Genomic DNA, 18,791 nt, shown 5'->3' on the forward strand with positions numbered 1-18,791 from the left:
AGAGGCTCCCACCACCGTCTTCAGGTCCAGGAATGGGAAGAACAGCTCACAGAACTGAGGGGAATATTTACTTACATTTCCCAGGTTATTATACAGGACATGACACAGGATATAGATGAAGAGATACACTGCCTCTTCTGGGAATGCCATCTCTGTGTGCTCACCAATCCAGGAGGAATGTCATCTTCTAGGGAGGCTTTATTACACAGGCATGATGGATTCCTAACTCAGTCTCCGGCCCCTCCCACTCCCTCAGTGGCAGAGCCTGAAAGTTCCAGGCTTCTAATTACCACTTGGTTTCTTGGTGACAGCTCCATCCAGGAGCTCACCAAGAGCTGTCTCGTTAGAAGGAAAGATGCACCTGTCACTCAAGAAATGACAAGGGTTTCAGGACCCCTGTGTCAGGAACTGGCGACTAAGAAGTAGAATTTCTTCTTATATCCCAATATCATAATGGGACTTACTGGGACCTGAGAGGTTACAGAAGGTTACAGAGGTTACAGAATCCAAAGTTCTCATCTCCCCTGTGCATGATCCTGCCTAGCTTGTTAGGTCTGCATCCTGTGTCCCAAAGATCTGCCTATAAGCTCCCCACCCTCAACCCCACCCTCCTCCCCCCGGAAGAGAGGGGCTTTTTATTACTGTGGCCTCCTGAGTACCACTGCCACCCCATTGGGGGCTGAGTCCTGTGTTCGTGTTCCCTCACTGTGATAAACTACCTGAGATAAACAACTTATAAGGAAGAAAGGTTTCTTTTGGTTCAACGTTTTGGAGGTTTTAGTCCATGGTTAACTGGTTCCATTGCCTTTGGGCCTGCATTGAGGGAGAACATCATGGTGGGATCTTGTAAGAGAGGAGGACTATTCACCTGAGGTGATCAGGATGCCAGGTAATCAGGGACTGGGATCCACTTCCTCTTTCAAGGCATGCCCCAATGACCTAACTTCCTTCCACTAGTCTCCACCTCTTAAAGGTCCCACCACCTCCTAGTCATGCCACTGGCTGAGGAACAAACCTTCAACATGTGAGCCTTTGGGGGACACTTGTCCAAAACAGCAGAGCTTCTCAGGCTTCACCCTTCACTTTCTCCCCCAAGACTAGCAATTCCTATCTATATCAGACCAGCCCATCCCCTGCTTTGTCCGGGCTCAAAGCCTGCCTCTGCCCCTTACCTGCTGTGTGGCCTTGGGAGATGGCTTCACCTCTCTGGGCCTCCATTGCCTCATCGTCAAAATGGAGTTATTTACAGCTACCCCAGAGGCTGTGCCAATGAAAAAGGAGCTGTCTTCTGTAAAGCATTTAGAGTTGTGTCCAGCATGTAGTAAGCACCGACTCTACATAAAGGGGCAAGGGAAGGGCTTCCCTCCCCACTCGCTCCTCTCCCTGTGGCACCTCCTGTGCCCACTCAGCTCCTGCCCCTGAAGTCACTCTCTCCTCTCCACCCTCCATCCTGCCTGCACCCAGAGTCTTTCCCTCCTTTTGGACTCGGCTCCAATGTCCAGCCAGGGAGCCTTCCTGGTCCTCCTCACACATCCACCACACAGGGCTGAGGACTGAGCTCGTAAGTGGGTGGAAGCTGGGTCTTCAGGGGCCTGCTGGACAGAGGGGTGCCGAGGACCTGTTGGTCCACACTGGCCTGAGCACTGGGAAGGAGGAGCATGGAGTCTCTAGGAAGCCTTTCCAATGAAGAAGGACTTGAACTAGGCCATGGTGTGCCCCGCTGTGGGGCATGTATCCCCCATCTCCGAGCTCTCCAACGAGACCTTGACGAGAGCCACTGTTCAGCTCACCGTCTGTGGGCCACTTTCTTGACATACAGTAATGTGATGCACACAGTGTTTGTATTATCCCCGTGTTAAAGATGAGGTGACTAAGGCCCAGAGAAGTTAAGTAGATTTGCCAGGGCCACCCAGCTAAGAAGCAGCATCCCCAGAACCCTGAACACAGGGGTCTCTGCACTCTATACCCTCTGAGAGCTTAACTCACAGGACATGGAGTAGAACTATTCACGACGTGTCTCTGCCTTCCCTGATCCTCCAGATCATGTGCTTTCTGTGGGGACACAATCCAATGGGCCTCTTCTCCTCCCTGCCCACCCATCTCCACCACCACCAGGGACTCTGCTCAAAATAGTCACCTGAAGGTTATGCTGTGGGTTTGAACTGAGTCAAATCCACCCAACCATCCCCTGAAAGAGAACAAAAATCTGTGACTGTGCCAACTTTTTGGACCAGCGGAGAAGTTCTAGGAGACAGAGGCAAGATCCGGGAGTCATTCCAGAATCCTTTTATGATATGCTCATCCATTTGCCTGAGCTGGAACTGCAGGCATCAGACGCCAAGCACATGACCCCCACAAAGGGCTTTGGTCAGCAAAGAGACTCGGCCACAACTTGAGACGCAGCATCAGAGGCAAGATAATCCCAAACCATCCAGGTCCTGGGGAGGGGGCCATGATCACAGAAGAAGGGTCAGAGGAGTTCCCGGAGGGGAGGGGAACTCAACTCAGGACCTGTGGTGGTTCTTGGCATATATGGCAGAATGTCAGCAGGAGCCAGACAGAGGCCCTAGACAGAGGTTTATTTAGGAAGTAGATACACATTCAAGGGAGAATGCGGGCCGTCTCCAGAGTGAGAAGCCCCTCTGTGGACTGGGGTTCAGTATTTATAGAAGGGCCCTGTAATTAGGCCCAGTCTGGAGATGGAGCCATACAAATTTTCACCTGTTTTCCTGGCCCTCTTTCATATCACAAGGACACAGGCCAAAGGCATGTTGCTGAAGATTTATAGCTGTGTCTTTGGCATCTCAATGGCTCACGGGCATTTCCTTTAAGGTTCAGTAGATCTCTCTTTTTATCCTAAACCCCTGTCTCAACATGACCCCGTTCCTGTGAGCTCAGAAAAGGTGCCAGGCCACCCACAGAGGTCAAGCAGGAGAGCACCTGTGTGGTGGGGCCAGGAATGTTGCAGCTGGCTTTGAGAGCTATCCCCCGAGATGCAGAGACTGGGCCTGCCTTGGGGGCCAGCAGCCACAGCAGACACTTCACTTCTGAGTTGAGCATTGCCTGAGAGGCTGGGAGTCCCTGGGGACCTGTGCCACCCACAGAGGCATTACCCGCAGCTTTTCCAATGGAGCTGTGAAGCGGGTGATGGGTCAACCCTGAGGCCCTCACTCACCCCAGACCCAGCTGAGTAGGGCCTAAGAAGTCTTTTTGGAAGGTCCCAAGGCTCAGAGCTTCCCCTCCACTCCCTAGCCTGCTGAGCTCCAGGAAGGTGGCCCACTGGACCAGTAAGGCCTCTCTGATGCCCAGAAGCTGATGCTGAAGAGCTTCCAGCAGCCCCTGCAACCTGAGAACAGCAAGACCACAGCCCCTCAGGGTTTGTTCTGTGAGCCAAGAGGTCAGAGCTCCCAGATGATAGCTCAGGCAGCCCTTCACGGCACCAACACACACACACACACACACACACACACACCACACACACACACTTTCTAAGCACACACAGCATCATGCACCCCAGTTCCCTTCACCTCCCTTTGCACCCAGCATTGTGGCCGAGTGTTCCACAGAGCACAGGTGCATTCTGCGCCTCCGCCCTGGGCTCCAGGAGGGGGTGGACAGCGCTCGCCATCTGATCAGGTGGGATCATTAATTAGAAGCTCTAGGCCAGCAGGGTGAGGCTGAGCATGTGGCCTCCAGCCCCAGCACAGGAAATGGACTGAGATTGATGTGGGGAACGTGATGTTTGAAGGCTCTGGCTCATGGGGACATTCTGGGGCAAACATCGGCCCAGCTGCCAGGGAGGGAACATCTGAGCAGCAAGAGAAAGAGGAGGGGCCTCCTTCTGGTGGAGCAGTCCCTTCTGGAATCCCAGAGGCAGAAATGTCGGGTGGAGAAGCCATGAAAGTCACACAGTCAAGTGCACAGACTCACAAGCACATCAGCCACAGGGTAGACGCCTGATCTTGGGAGGGTGGGGAGCGGGGTTAGAATTTCACTCTCGTTCAGTCCTTCGCCACATATCCTCCAGCCTCTTTGCCTTTGCTATTCTGTGCTCTCTCCTCGTACCTCCCTTATCAGGTGGGCGAACTCCTACGCACACTTCAAAGTCCACCTCAGCATGACCTGTTCCATAGGCCACCCTAGCCATCCTCAATAAATTCAAATGCAGTGAAGCTGGTCACCAATCCATCTTTCCTACCAGCAGATGGTCCCTCAAGGGCAGTCAGGACCACATCTGCATCATCCCTCCATGTTCAGCACCCACTCTGATGGGACACTGGGTGGTTTGGGTCTCTGGGGTAGGATTGCCATTGTTGCCGCCATTAAGTCTGTTCCCTGGTGAGTATAGGAACTCACATTGTGGCCCCTAGCCTCGAAGTGCCACCTCTTCCAGGCAGGCAACCTTCCCAAGTCCAGGTTAGATGTCTTTCTCTTTCCCACATATTAACCTAATGACCTTGTAACTGTCTGCTTTTCTGTGTGACAGGAAAATAAAGTAGTTATACACTTCCTTTCTGCATGTTCTAAGTCTGGGATTCCTACGGGGCCTGGGACATCCTGAGATCCTGAGGTCCCTCAGCCAGGGCCTGACACATAGTAGGTGTCTGCAAATGTTGGGGAATAAACAACTAGGGGACATCCCCCACCTGGCTTTGTGACAAAAAGGCCTTTCTTCTCTCCCAGGGGCACATCCCTTCCAATGGAGGGGAGAATGGCTCAAGGGCTGAGGGATGAACAGAGCAGACTTCTGCTTCAGAGGTGACCCTGCACCAGACCACTTCTGAGGCCTTTCCAGGAAACCGCTGTGCTATGGGGTCTTCAATGTCCCCCTCCTCAGCTCCCCCCTCTGCACAATAGAGATAAAAGGAATGAGGAATGTGTGGCTGATCAGGGCAAGTGACAGACAAGAACCATCAATGGCTGCCAGTGCCTGGCCTCTGACCTCATCCCTTTTCCCCCCAACAGGCAGCCAGGCCAAGCCAGGTGCCCAGAGAACAACCCCAGTGGGCACTGCTGGAGCGGTACTGCCTTGCGGTCCAGACCCTCATTGACCTCTCAGGTATGTGTGCCCCCCACTGTCTGGTAGTGGACCCACAGGTGAGGGTGGGCCCCCAGGCCTAAGGAAGGCAAGTTCTCTGGGGTGGATGGAGCCCCAGCTTCCAATCCTGGGCTGCTCTCTGTCTTGCTGGGGGTCTCTCAGGAGGCCCCCTTCCCCATGTGAGCCTCAGGCCTCTTGCTGCTGACAAAGGCTGGGCTGAGCATCCCTGACTCACTCCCAGCTCCCCCATGGGCACCCGAAGGAAGGAGGCTGGGCTGGTTTCAGAAGCCCAGGGAGGAAATGACCCCTTCACTTTCAAACTCAGGCGAGAGGCGAGGCTGGCAGAAGGTGTAAAACTATCTCCTGTTGCCGTGGCTACAGGTGTCACCCCAACAGGACCTGTGAAAATAGCCACTGGGCCTTGAGTTCTAACCTCTGAGTTTTACAGCTGCTAATTCACAGAGTCAGGGACAGATGCTGCAGAGCTCAGAAGTGTGCTAGACTCTCAAGGCTCTGGAGAGATCTCTCTAGGGCCCCACCCAGTGTCCTGGCCTTCCCAGGGCTGTACCCAAGGAACAGCAGGGAAGGAGGAGGGCTGGGGTGAGGGTGAGGTGCCCCTCTGGCTTGGAGCTGCTGCCAGAACACGAGATCAAAAGTTCTGGTCAACACTGGGATCCCGCATCCAAATGCAGCCTGACTCTGGCATCCAAGAAGAAAGTCTGGCTTTCTGCTTCCTCGAGGTGGGGTAGTTTTGAGCTCAGGCAGACCCAGCTGGATCCCTGCTCCTCCACGTAGCAGAGATGTGACCCTTGACATATCATCTCACCCATCGGCATTAGTTTCCTAGGGCTAATGTAACAAAGAATCCCAGACTGCCTAGCTTGACTAACAGAAAATCATTCTCTTACAATTCTGGAAGCTGGACCTCTCAGTCTAAGGTGTTGGCCTCTGTTGGTTCTTTGTGAAGCCATCTCCTTGGCTTGTAGATGACTGTCTTCTCTGTGTGTCTTTATAAGACCTCCCTTTGTGTATGTCTGTTCCCAATGTCCTCTTCCTATATGGACCCTGATCCTACTAGATTAGGACCCACTAAGCAAATTGTGTTAATTTTACTTTATCTCTTTAAAGGTCCTATATCCAGAAAGGCCACATTCTGAGGTATGAAAATGTTGGGGAAATAAATGAATTTAGGAGGGATACAATTCAGCTTATCTGAACCTCAGTTTCCTCATCTGTTAGAATAGGTTCTAAGTCTGCCTCAGAGGTTTACCATGAAGGTTAAATGAAAGACCATGGGCATACCCAGTCAGGGTCAAATCCAGGAGCCATCAGAGAGGAAATGGAGGCCCCTCATTGCAGGATGGCCCCAACCTCTCTCACCAGACCTTCTGCCCTCAAGCAATGCTGGATATCTGCAGACACACCACCTTCTCCCCTCCCCTCTACCTGTCCCTCTCCTTCCCTTGGGCAGGTGGCACAGACCCTTTGCTGTTGCCCTGGATGATGGTACCGCGTCCTCCTTGTCTTTGAGTTAATTGAGGAGGGTTCTGACCTCTCCCCAAAACAAGGCCCTCCTGCTCACCTTCTAATACCATTCATCTTACAAAAGACATCTGTAACATAAAATTGGAGGAGGGGATCAAAGAAGATGATAAGTGCTCATGATCCCATGACCCAGGAATTTTTACATAATATTCTAGAACTGTAGAGCCTCATGTTGGGATTTTGTTTGTTTGTTTTTATTTGCATTGAACTCGTCATCCTTGGGGAGCCACGCCTGAGAAAGAGTGACATGATGGTGATTTTTAAAAAGTCTCCTCGACTTTCACATGGAGGAGACAGGGACCCCAGCTGAGTTGCTCAGAGATGAGAATGACCTAGTTAGAGGGGACAGGGAACTCCTTTTCCCTCCCTGGGGAGCCTGCTTCTCACCTTAAAATGAAAATGTGGGGTTGGGTGGTCCCTGAGGGGTTTCCTGGCCCCACATCCTGGTCTTCTTGTTGGGCATGAAGGCACCGTGTCATGTCCACCATCCCAAGGTGGAGTGAGGTGGAATGGGGAGGGGATGTCTGACCTGGGAGCACAGTCCTTGGTGCCACAGGACAAGCGCAGATCACTTTCAGGCTCCTTCTGAGTTTCCACACCCAGTTGTCACTCCCAGGAAAACCCACAACTTTGTCCAGTTCTGTCTGAAAAGACTCCTGTCTATGTGGTCTAACTGAGAACAGCCCCCCTAGAGAGGCAAGGGTATATGCTATCCCCTTAAATCCTGTTTTTGATGGACAGGAGAATGGGTGTGATATGGTCAAGATGGGGGACAGTGATGTCACGTGGGATTCTGTTGTGCTCTGCATGCTTATTTGATGCCATGTATTGGACTGTGTAGTGGATGTGTATAAGTTGGCCTGGAACCATCCATCCATCCATCATCATAGTAGATAACATCAGAGGTGGGCCAAGACATGGGCTGCAGGCACCGGAGGCACCTGCTTCACCCAAGCTGTTTATGACACACAGGGCACTTCTGCAGCACCTTGAGTTTATTTGCCACTTTTCCCTGTCCCCACCATCCTAGGGACACACAGACTTCCCAAATACTCTCCCTGCATGCCTGGCCAGGGTCTGCAACCGGGTCAGCCCACAGCCCCAAGAATCCACACCTCCATCCCAGGGGCTTCCAATCCACCTCTGCTTCCTTAGCAAGTCAGAAGTCCCCAGTTTTTGTTTATGTGTAGTTGGATTTAACCCAATTGAGGAAAGCTTTGACTTTTTCCAGTTTCTTCCATCTGCCTATTTGCAGATGCTAAAGTGAGCTGTAAATTCGATTTATTCCAAAAACTGCTACCAGTTTTCCCTTTATCTCATCTAGAATAACAGTCAATTGTGCCTCTAATAATAAGACCCATAAAGAAATGGCCCCATATCCTGGAAACCCAAGGAGCTTGATACTGGGAGGTGCACTCTGACCCTGACTGCCCATCCAGTGAAATGGTCACTTCCCAGAGGAAACTTGCTGCCTGAGCCCTTCCGTTTGGAATAATCCAAGTCACCCAGGCCAACCCTCTATTCTGCAGAAAACTTTCTGTGACATGTGTCCCCTGGGCAGGGATTCTGATGAAAATCAAAGTTCACTGCTTAAACATGGTTGATTTTGTCCCTGCTCCAAGCTGTGATGTGGCCCTCCTTTGTGCATGAAAGAGGCTTTACCTATAAGACAGGCTGACCCAGCCAGTCACACTCTGGCCTCTGCAGGACCCCAGGAGGCAAGGCTCAGTTCAGGAACTGGGGACAGGACTCTGCCTAGCACTAGGGTTAGGATCAGGTTTTAGGTTAGAGTTAGGACATAACCCATCCTCCCCTGTTGCTGGCATTGCTTATTATGGAGACCAAGGGCCTTTGTCCCTGCAGCTGCTCCTAGCTGAGCCAAAGGCTCTAACTGTCCATTAAGGAGAGAACAGACCTGGCTGGATACTCTGCACCTTGTCCCTGCCAGTTGGCAGGCCCTGGAGAGATTCTAGGGCTCAGCCCTGACCTCACTGCTCACTTGCCCTCTCCCTCTCTCCTTCTGCCTGGGAGTGACAGCGGCATTAGTAAGGAGGCTGGTGAGAGTGGATACACGGAGGCAGCCTATCCTGCCCTCTACTTCCCCTGCTCAGGATGTGGCACTGGTTCAGGGTGGTTTTAGGCTTCTCTGGCACCTTTGGTTCCCAGTCAAGGATGGAGATAGGGAGATAGGACAGTTCCTGGGACCTCTAGCTCAGCTGGGACTAGGTCCTAGTTTACCCTGCCTTCTAAAGATAGAAATACAGAGCACACATGCACACATGCATGGGTACATATTGTGAATGCACATACACACACACACACACACACACACACACACACACACACACTTTCCCCAGGCTTTTCCTCTCATAACTCAGAACCAGAGATTCTTAAGAGAAATCCTTCAGAAGATTTCACTGATGGACAAAACCCCAAAACAGGCTAGACTCCCACCTGGGGTAACATGGCAGTGAGAGGAGGCACAGAGCCCAGGCTAAGTTGGAGCTTGCCACACCCACATTCCTGTTTCCCAAGCCTGAGTTCACTGAGCAGGCATGAGCCACAGGCCCATCTTGAGCACTCTAGGGGTGCAGATGCAACAAATGAGCAGGCAACTCCTGAGGAAACCTGGGCAAATTCCCCATGAAGGATTTTAGCTCCTCCACATCTGCTGTGGGACCTGATTTCCACCCCCTCTACTAGTACAGACACCAGTCAGGTGGTTCTGTCCAATTCAGGAGGAAGAGAGACATATTCTCATTTCTCACTTCATTCTTTGGTGCCAGGGCCACTCATATCCTGGTGTTTGAAATCTTCCATTTAATGTCAATCAATTTCTCCTCTAGAATTTCCCTTTTCATTAAATGGCAAGAGTATTCCCTCAGTCAGCCAAATGGGAGACCTGGTGTTATCCCTGACTTCCAACTTCTGCTGAATGTCACCTGCCTCCTTCCCTCTCCAGTGCCCCCTTCCCAGGTTGAGCTCTAGCTCACGTGGACTGGTGCAGGTCTTCATTCATTCAGGACACTCCATCTCATTAGACTCTCTTTAATGGCCTCCCGATTTCCCTCAGGTTCCTCCAGTCCATTTCCTTCTCAGAGGCTATGGCGGCTTAGAAAGGATGCAAATCTGCAGGTGGAAGGTGCGCCCCACGCCCCGTTCTAGTGTACTTGCTCATGGAGAAGAAACTCAGGCAAAGAGTCGCCCGACTTTGGCTGGCAGCTATCCCACCGTAAGGGAGGCTGCAGTGGGTTCCTTGGACAGGCGGGTGTCTTTTGCTGTCCCTGCAGCACTGGGACCTGGGATTCTCCTCGGATTGGGGCATTCCACACCCCAGGCCTAAGCTCGCCAGCCCCGCCGGCTTCCTCCGAACTTTGCTGGTGGAAGAGAGCCGAGACCTGAGAAATCGAACTCGGGGGAGTGGGCTGCAGACTGAGTCCGACGAGAGGAACCGCCCGGCCCCAGCCCGGGTCCCGGCCCCGGCCCCGCCCCCCGGCGCCGTCATTGGCCGCGGCCGAGCCGCGGGTGGACCCACCGCTCCGCGCTCCGCGGCTCCTCTTCGGTTAGGTCCTGGCTTGGCAGCTCCGGGAAATCTGGCGTGGCGGCGGGAGGCTGCCCGACAAGTCAGGGCTGGACAGGCAGGGACCTGGACCCTGCGCTCTCTCGGCCGCTCGCCCTCACACCCACTCTTGGCTGCCACACCGGGCGCGCACTCCCACTCCCTTTCCACACGCAGCTCCAGGACGCAATGGACGCGGCACTGCTCCACAGCCTGCTGGAGGCCAACTGCAGTCTGGCGCTGGCTGAAGAGCTGCTCTTGGACGGCTGGGGACCGTCCCTGGACCCCGAGGGTAGGCGGGAGGCGAGAGGACCAAGGCGGCGCGGGCTCCTTCCCGGGCTCCTTCCAGGGCCACGCACTCTCAGCGCCCGGCGCCCTGAGTCTCACAGCACCCTGCGCCCCAGCGACCCCTCTGTGACCGCTCTGCTCTCTCCCGTCGCCAGGTCCCTACTCCTACTGCAACACGACCTTGGACCAGATCGGTACATGCTGGCCCCGGAGCGCGGCCGGAGCCCTCGTGGAGAGGCCGTGCCCTGAGTACTTCAACGGTATCAAGTACAACACGACCCGTGAGTATCCACCGGCCCTTGGCTGCGGGCTCTGCGCCGGCCTCCCTTTAGTTCAGTTCAGGGAGAGGGGAGGGTTCTGGACCCTGTATTGGAAACCTGCAGAAGGCGCAGTATCGCACAGCTTCCAACCTCAGTAACTGGGCAGTAACCATTCCTGGACTCTGGGTGGAAAAAGTCAAGAAAGGGAAAAGGGAATATTTCCTCCTTTTTAAGGTCAAGTCTCTCCTGCACTGCTACCTAAAGTTTCCCCATTAAGGCTTCATCTCTTCCTTTAGGATGCTCCCTTGACCCTGGAGCCGGTGCGGTGGCGTATATATGCTTGCTCTCCTACCGTGTCCCCCATCTCCCGTGGTGATTAGATTCTTCACTACTGGAGAAGAGAGGGGGAGGTTAGGAGGCAAGAAAGATGGGGTGAGCATATATGTTGGGGAGATCATACAGAGCATAGACAGGGGAGCTAGAGGTACGAAGTGTCACCTCTTTCCTAACCAGATGTCCCCAGGCTGGCCCACAAGTCTGTGAGTCAGGCATGGTAGGCAGCACTACTCCTGTGTGGCAGCTCCAGGTAATGTGTGGGGTCTGAATCAGGTCCACTCCCACCTTCCGGAGAGAACAGCCTTCCCCTCCTTCCTCCTGGCAAATCACTGCTCGCTGGACACTGAGGAAGAGGGTGGCAGAAGAAGAACACCTCTAGATGAGGTGTTCAGTGAGGGTTCTGGTTTCGGCGAAGGGTGTGTGTGGTGCACGTGCATCTGTGCCTATGATTGCCTTATGTCTATGCCCTGTGGAAGGTCTAATGGGAGCCAGATGTGAGGTCTCTGTGCGGCTGTAGATGCAGCGATCACTGGCCCACAATGAACACCCTTCACATCTCCAGCCTTACCCCAACAATAGAGCCCCCCCACCCCCGCCGCCAACTTGATGTGAGGGTTGTTTGTCTAAAGCCCCTTCCTCAAGTGTCCACATCTGAATGGTGGCCCAGCTCCTGAGTGTCCACATCTGAATGGTGGCCCAGCTCCTCTGTTGCCACACATATACATATGCACGCGTGCATGCATGCGTACATGCTTGTCCACGCATTCCAAGTCCTTCATGGTGAGTGATGGTTAGAAGGCAAGATAGCAGACTTGCTTTTGGTGCCAAGCTGCACTCCCCTAGCTGCACCAGCTGAGGGCTCTGGTGGACCCAGGGAGCAGCCATACTCTGAGGAATCTAGGGCAAGATGCTCCTCATGGAAGGGACTGGTAGAAGTAGTGGGACCTCTGAGGAAGGCTTCTGCATCACCTGAGATCTTGCTTTCTATCCATTAAAAACAGAACTCTTTAGGAGGAAATGAGGTCCCCAACCCAGGAGGTATGCAAGCTGGAGAAATGACCTCCCAGTTGTCATGTTACAAGACTGTGTTTTTTTTGTGTGTTCTGTGAGCTTTGTGGAGTGAGGCAATGGAGATCATTGTGCCTGATTCAGTCTGTACTCAGCAACTAAGGGTCATCCAGGGCCAAATAGGGAAATGAAACTTCTCAACCCACAGCCTGTGAGCCTGAGGGAACCCTACCTCTCTGCTCTTCACCTAGCCTGGCCTATTTCCTGTTCTTCCCAGTTAGCCTGGAAACCCCACCCCCTGTATCAAGGGCAGAGTCTGGTCTCTTCAGAGCAGAAATGAGCACAATAGGATTCAACCAATTTATTGAACACCTACTGTGTGACACAAGGCATTGGCACTGTATTGAGGGCCTCATTCATAATTGCAGCAGACAAAACTAATATATAGAGTGACAAGCCCTGATGGGGGAGGGAAGGGGGAGGAGGATAGGGACAGCACATACCAGATCATTCACATCAAGTCAAACTTGAAGCTGAAAAAAGGCCGGGGCACTGGGGTTGATAAATGTGGTAGCAATTATCCCCTAGTGTCTAATGAACAATTTTCTCCACTTGGACCAAAGAGCTTTCTGCACTGTAACTCCCAGGGAATGAGAGGAGCATGGGGTTGGGGTGGGGGGCATTGCCATTAACAGGTACCTGGGGCTGGAGGGCAGCAGACAGTCAGCCCAGGTGGGAAGAGCCAAGGCAGCTAATGGCAATGGGAGTGCGTGATTGATTGATTTCCTGCCTGCCCTGGCCAGCCAGCTGCTGCCTCCTCCTTCTCCATTTGCCTTCATTGTCTTCCTTTAGAAAGAAGGATGCAGACAAAACAGCCCTGTCAGAAGCCTGCAGGGCAGTCTGGTCTCCTCTTCCTTCCCCAGTCTTCATATACCAAACCCCTCCGAAGCCTCATTGCTTGGAGGGCAGGAATCGCCCAGATCGGGGAGTAGCTTAGGCGGTGGTCTCTGAAATCTTTCAACTCAGCAGAGTGCAGAGAAACTGCCACAAAACTATGAAGGGCTGCTCCTTGTCCAGGGGCCAGATTCCACCAACAGAGTTTTGCACCCGTGATCCCACTCTGTCGCGTCCCCCTTGCCCGCAAGGAAGACGCAACACCGGGAATCTTCTTCCAGTCGTTTATTCAGGTTCTCGAGATCTCTTACACTCTACTCTCTTCTTCATCTTCCTCCCTCTCTCTCTCCGAATGCTCCTACCAGCCTTAATAAAGTATCTCAAGCCCCAATGCGAAGCTGCCACGTGGAGCTTTCTCATAGGGTGTTAGAAAACCACGCACCAACTCTCCCAATTAAGGAGTTGTTTGTCACAAACCACAGTCGAGCCAGCACCATCTTGTAATGGCGACCGCAGTCCGCAGAAACGGCTCACTACAGTTCCCCCTTTTGTTTTCTAAAAACAATACAGGCGAGAGTAGAGGTCCTATCCCACTGTGCATAAGTGGCTGCATAGTATGGCTCAGGCCCAAGGAGGGCCCTTCCCCAGATCTGAGACCATATCAGCCGACGCTTTTCTCGTGGGACGGGGCGTGGACGCGTCTAACCCGCATGCAATAGGACATGCTCTCCTTGAGGTCCACTTCAAGGATCACTCAAGTGCAATGCCTTGCCTCGCATCCTGTATCGTGATGGACGAAGGGGGATAGCTGAGGCTGAACTGTGGCTGTATAGAAATATAACGACAAACAAGTTGGTAACACCCTAAAAGAAAGGCACGGGTAATCTGTGCAAGCCAGACTTGAGGTGAAATGCCATTACTCATACTAAGCCTTCAACCAGGAACCTTATCAGACCCAAACAGGTCAGGACGTTCCCACATGACCGTTATTGGCTGAATATGAAAACAGACACCACAAATCTTTCAAGGCCTTGTGAGCTCCTTCAAGGTCTTGTGAGCTGGCCTCTTTGACATGCACAAAAATCAGGGCTGGATCCAAGCCCTGGGGGCCGGGGGGAATCCGTGCCAGCAGTTCCCCCCCTTTTGTTTGTTGCACGTCAAAGGGAATCAAGTAGCCCCTGTTTTAGGTCGTTCACTGCCCCTACACTGCTTACCCGTCTTTGGGGAGGCCCCATTCCCCTGTCTTAGGTTGCAGTGCAAGCGTGAAAGTTGCCCGTCTCTGGGTACTACAAGATCAGCTTGTTGTTGCCAAGGCGTTCAGTGGTATCTATTCAGCCAGTCATTATTGGGTCTTTAATTGGTTCCGGTTCAACAAGGCATAGAGTAAAAATAAAGAAGAAAAAGGGGGCAAAAGGAGGAAGGCATGAAGCAGGGATCATTGTAGAAAAATCATCTTCGAATTGGTCGGAGACAAACTTCAGCAAGATCATCCTTGGTCTGCAGGCGTTGATAATGGATCTGTATTGGCTTAGAAGTCAGAATGTTAATTTGGTCTTTAATAAATTGTGTCATTCTCTTACCTAGGCAGGGGCCTACAGCAGCTATAAGGAGGAGACCGAAAAGCGGTCCCATTACAGTGGATATCAAAGGACTTAACCATGGGGTATTTTTAAACCACTGTTCAAACCATCCTTGTTGTGCTTCAAACTCCTTTTGTCTTTTAGCCAATCTTTCCGTGACCTTTTCCATAGTTTCACGGATTACCCCAGTATGATCTGCATAAAAACAACACTGTTCCTTTAAGGCTACACATAGTCCTCCTTCCCTTAGGAACAATAAATCTAGTCCCCTCCTATTTTGTAACACAACTTCTGAGAGGGAGGTGAGGGACTTTTCCAAAGCAGTAATTGACTTGGCCATGGCTGTTAAATCTTATAGCTGGGTAGAGAATAACATTTAGGATCTGCAGTGGTATTAGAGGATAATTTAGACAGTATTGCTACCCCTTCATAATAGGGCGGCCTGGAGGTCAAGCATAGCCAGCAATCTTGGGTCCTGTTAGGACTAGTGGCATTGAGAGCGAAAAAGGCTCCTTGGACCAAATTAAAAAGACGATCTCCAGTTCCAGGGTGTATGGGCTCAGGGGCACAATCAAAGGTTTGATAGCCCACAGTTATTGTTTGACCGCTGGGGGAAGGTTTTATTGTTGGGGCTATGGGCTACTTGGGTCCAGATGGGGCCTTTTGATCTCCGAGCACCTGATTGGGTCCTATTAGACTTCCAATAGGCTGTTCTATGGTCAATTTGAGCCGAAAAAGCAGGCCAGGATTGTACTGTCCGGGGGTGCAAACACCCAGCCCCCAGAGATATCCTTAAGTCCAATCTGGCTGCTGTTTTCCATTGGAAGTAAACTGAATAGTAATATCTGATTCTCCCTCTATTGTTTACCAGAAATGGGTAACATCATTTTGCCAGACATCATTGGTGTGTAAGCCTCTAGGATTAACACTTAGACTAAGGGAATGAATGAATGGAGCACACACTGGGCATAAGAAAACAATTTGTAGAGCCTGATCACGTAAGCACCCCGCACAGAAGCGTAAGGATTGTGCATTTAGATGGAATTTAGCATGGAGCTAAGGAGTTGATCCGTTTGTAATTGTTCCATGATAGTAGATTGTCTGCCAATATAAGGGGTTGCCTCAATAACTGAGGCTAAATTAGCAACATAGAGACTATCAGTATACGCATCAAGTGGAATGGAATTGTATAATTTAAGGGCCATAATTAGAGCCTCAACTTCTGATATTTGGGCAGACAGTCTAGGAACAGGGTGTCGGATTACTTGAGATCCATCAAAAACAACAACAAACCCCCCTCTTGCTCCGTCTGTATAAACAGTCTGAGCTCCCGGGATAGATTCCCCTTTAATAATTTTAGGAGAAATAATAGGACATTTTTTGAGGTCTTCTAGAAGTTTATGTCGGGGAGAGTGATTATCAATTTGACCTTTGAAATTACAAGGGAAGAGACACCAAAGATCATGTTCTTGTTGGAAATTTAAAATCATATCCTGGGTATAAGGTTGAATGAGAATGTCAAAAGTCTTTCCAAACAGTGCATCACCCAAATATTTGGCCTTCCAGATCAGATTCATCACCAGTTCATAAAAGGGAGTTATTACCCGAGAGTTAGAAGCAGGTAAATGGACCCAATAGATGGGACCTATTTGTCAAAACACTGTAGTAGGAGTTAATTTTGATGGCAGGATTATAAATGATAGGGGTATAGAATAGTTTATCTGGGTAACCTGCATATCTTGTAGGGCCTTCTCTATCAGTCTTAATGATTGTAGAGCCTCAGGTGTGGGATTCTCTTGTAGGGCCTTCTCTATCAGTCTTAATGATTGTAGAGCCTCAGGTGTGGGATTCCTGACTGAGCTGGGGGAAGGGTCTCCTTGGAGGAGATCATACAGAGGCTTAAGTTCCTGGAAAGAGAGGAGTTGGCACTGTTGTCAAAGTCATAAACATACCTCTTAAGAGAGGGGGAAAGGGAGAAACCTTTAGCAACTTGACGTTTCTCCCAAGAATGATCCTGACAAGGCGTAAATGTTGGGGGGAAACCAAGATTAGGGGTACAGTAAGGAGAGGCCTTAAAATGAGTGGCATTATAAAGACTATTAGAAGAAGGAGGCACTGGGATTAGTACTTCGGAGATAATAGCCAAGGTAGTTATGTTTAAAGCAGAGCTATTTACGGGGGTTCCTGAGCCTGATTGTTCCCCTGAGGCTACTTAGCTCAATACAGCACTGAGAATGCTCCCTGAGACCTGACTGGACCGCAATGGGTCCTTCCAGTTAATCAAATTCTTGGTCTTAAGGCTAATACAATGAGCGTTCCCGAAGCCAAAACAAGAAACTCCTGTGAGATTAACTTGAGATTGATTAAAAATGCTTTCCACCTGAGTTAGTGTGAAGGCGGCATCCACTCCATAAGTGCGCACAGACTCCGCCAGGGTCTTCAATTTATCATCTTATGAGTTTAACATAGAAACCTGTGGAATCAAATTTTGTCTGAAAAAGATATCTTCCGTTAGCATTTACAGGTAGGCATTTTTAAAAATACAGTTTCTGAGTAGCTCCGGTAGAAATCTGAAACGCAGCAGTACAGGTTAGTGGCTGGAAGGCGGGACTAGAAGTCCTGTCTGAGTGACTGTGGAAGAACCAATCGGTAGCCCCCAAGAGTGTGGGAGGTGGGACCAGGAAGTCGCTCTTCCGCCAGGCAGCCCATGGTTACCATGGTGATGCAAGCAACACGGAGTCCGTCGCTCACCCTCAGGGCAAAAGTTCCCCAAGATTTCCTAGCCGACCGCACCTTGCCTGATTTTGTTTGCATTTTTCCCCGCCTGGCCAAGCTCTTACTGCGGCAGCAGCCTGCTCTGTTTCTGGACCATCCCCGCACACTCCGGCTTCCGGGCCGGGGCGGGCTCCTGTTCCCTTTTCCCGGCTGCAGTGGGCGTCCCTGGGCATAGATCCCAGGGTCATAATTAATCTGCTGCTGCGGCACCCATGGCACAGCAACAGAAGGAACACAGAAAACGAAAGACACAGACGACAAAAAAAGAACACAGAAAACAAAAGTGAAAGTACACATAGCAGCTGCAATAAAATATGAGGCCTACGGGGTCCCGCTCTCGGGGACGAGGAGTCCGCTCCGCTCAGGGACGAGGGGTCCGCTCAGGGACGAGGGGTCCGCTCAGGGACGAGGGGTCCGCTCACGGACGAGGGGTCCACTCAGGGACGAGGGGTCCGCTCACGGACGAGGGGTCCGCTCAGGGACGAGGGGTCCGCTCACGGACGAGGGGTCCGCTCAGGGACGAGGGGTCCACTCAGGGACGAGGGGTCCACTCACGGACGAGGGGTCCACTCACGGACGAGGGGTCCACTCAGGGACGAGGGGTGCACCACTCCTGACGACTGAAAGTTCTGATTTTCCCGGGTCTCGGCACCATTTGTCGCGTCCCCCTTGCCCGCAAGGAAGACGCAACACCGGGAATCTTCTTCCAGTCGTTTATTCAGGTTCTCGAGATCTCTTACACTCTACTCTCTTCTTCATCTTCCTCCCTCTCTCTCTCCGAATGCTCCTACCAGCCTTAATAAAGTATCTCAAGCCCCAATGCGAAGCTGCCACGTGGAGCTTTCTCATAGGGTGTTAGAAAACCACGCACCAACTCTCCCAATTAAGGAGTTGTTTGTCACAAACCACAGTCGAGCCAGCACCATCTTGTAATGGCGACCGCAGTCCGCAGAAACGGCTCACTACACCACTCCCCATGAGACACACGCTGCTTGTATGTCCACATGGCAGACAAGAACACTGAGGCTGGAGACATGGAGTCACTTGTTCAAGCTTCTAACCAATCCTATGCACCAGTGCAAGCAGGGAACCCACAGCCCTCACTTTTAACCATGGGGGAAAGTCTGCTTCCAAGAGTGACATGTTGAATTTGGAAGGCAAGCTTAGGGGACAAAGGAAGCCTCTAGGCCTGGAGAAGTGGGGGAACTCAGCCCTCTGACCTGCAACTCTAGGGTCAGGTTGGATTTATCGGGCCAATGCAAATAGGTGTAGGAGAGTCAATCTAGTTCAGGGAAAGTGACTAAAGACCCAGATATGGAACTGTGCTTTGTGGCTGGGAACTAGTGAGCATCGTGTGGAGAAAGAAACAGACCAGAGAGGGGAATGGAGAGCTGATGATGCACAGCATCACTGTCAGTACAGGAGGGAGCCTGGACAAGCTCAGGAGCAGAGGGGACACCCTTCCTCAAGAAGGAAAGGAGTGACAGGGGTGCTGTACCCTGGGGTCG

The 18,791-nt window shown here is 51.7% G+C and overlaps 1 protein-coding gene across 4 annotated transcripts in view; it reads left to right on the forward strand.

Moving 5' to 3' along the window:
* CRHR2 (corticotropin releasing hormone receptor 2) overlaps positions 1–18,791 on the forward strand; it is a 50,690-nt gene that overhangs the window by 5,552 nt on the left and 26,347 nt on the right. For 2 of the 4 annotated variants that reach the window (XM_081288012.1, XM_081288011.1), the window contains exons 2-3: positions 4,966–5,059; positions 10,586–10,711. In XM_081288012.1, the coding sequence (XP_081144138.1) occupies positions 4,966–5,059; positions 10,586–10,711 (220 nt within the window). Of the gene's footprint in view, positions 1–4,965; positions 5,060–9,892; positions 10,435–10,585; positions 10,712–18,791 lie in introns of those variants that run through there. The other 2 variants (XM_081288014.1, XM_081288013.1) reach the window with 2 other exon arrangements.

Source organism: Spermophilus citellus, assembly GCF_964194105.1.
Source record: "Spermophilus citellus genome assembly, chromosome: 3".
Taxonomy (NCBI): Eukaryota; Metazoa; Chordata; class Mammalia; order Rodentia; family Sciuridae; genus Spermophilus; species Spermophilus citellus.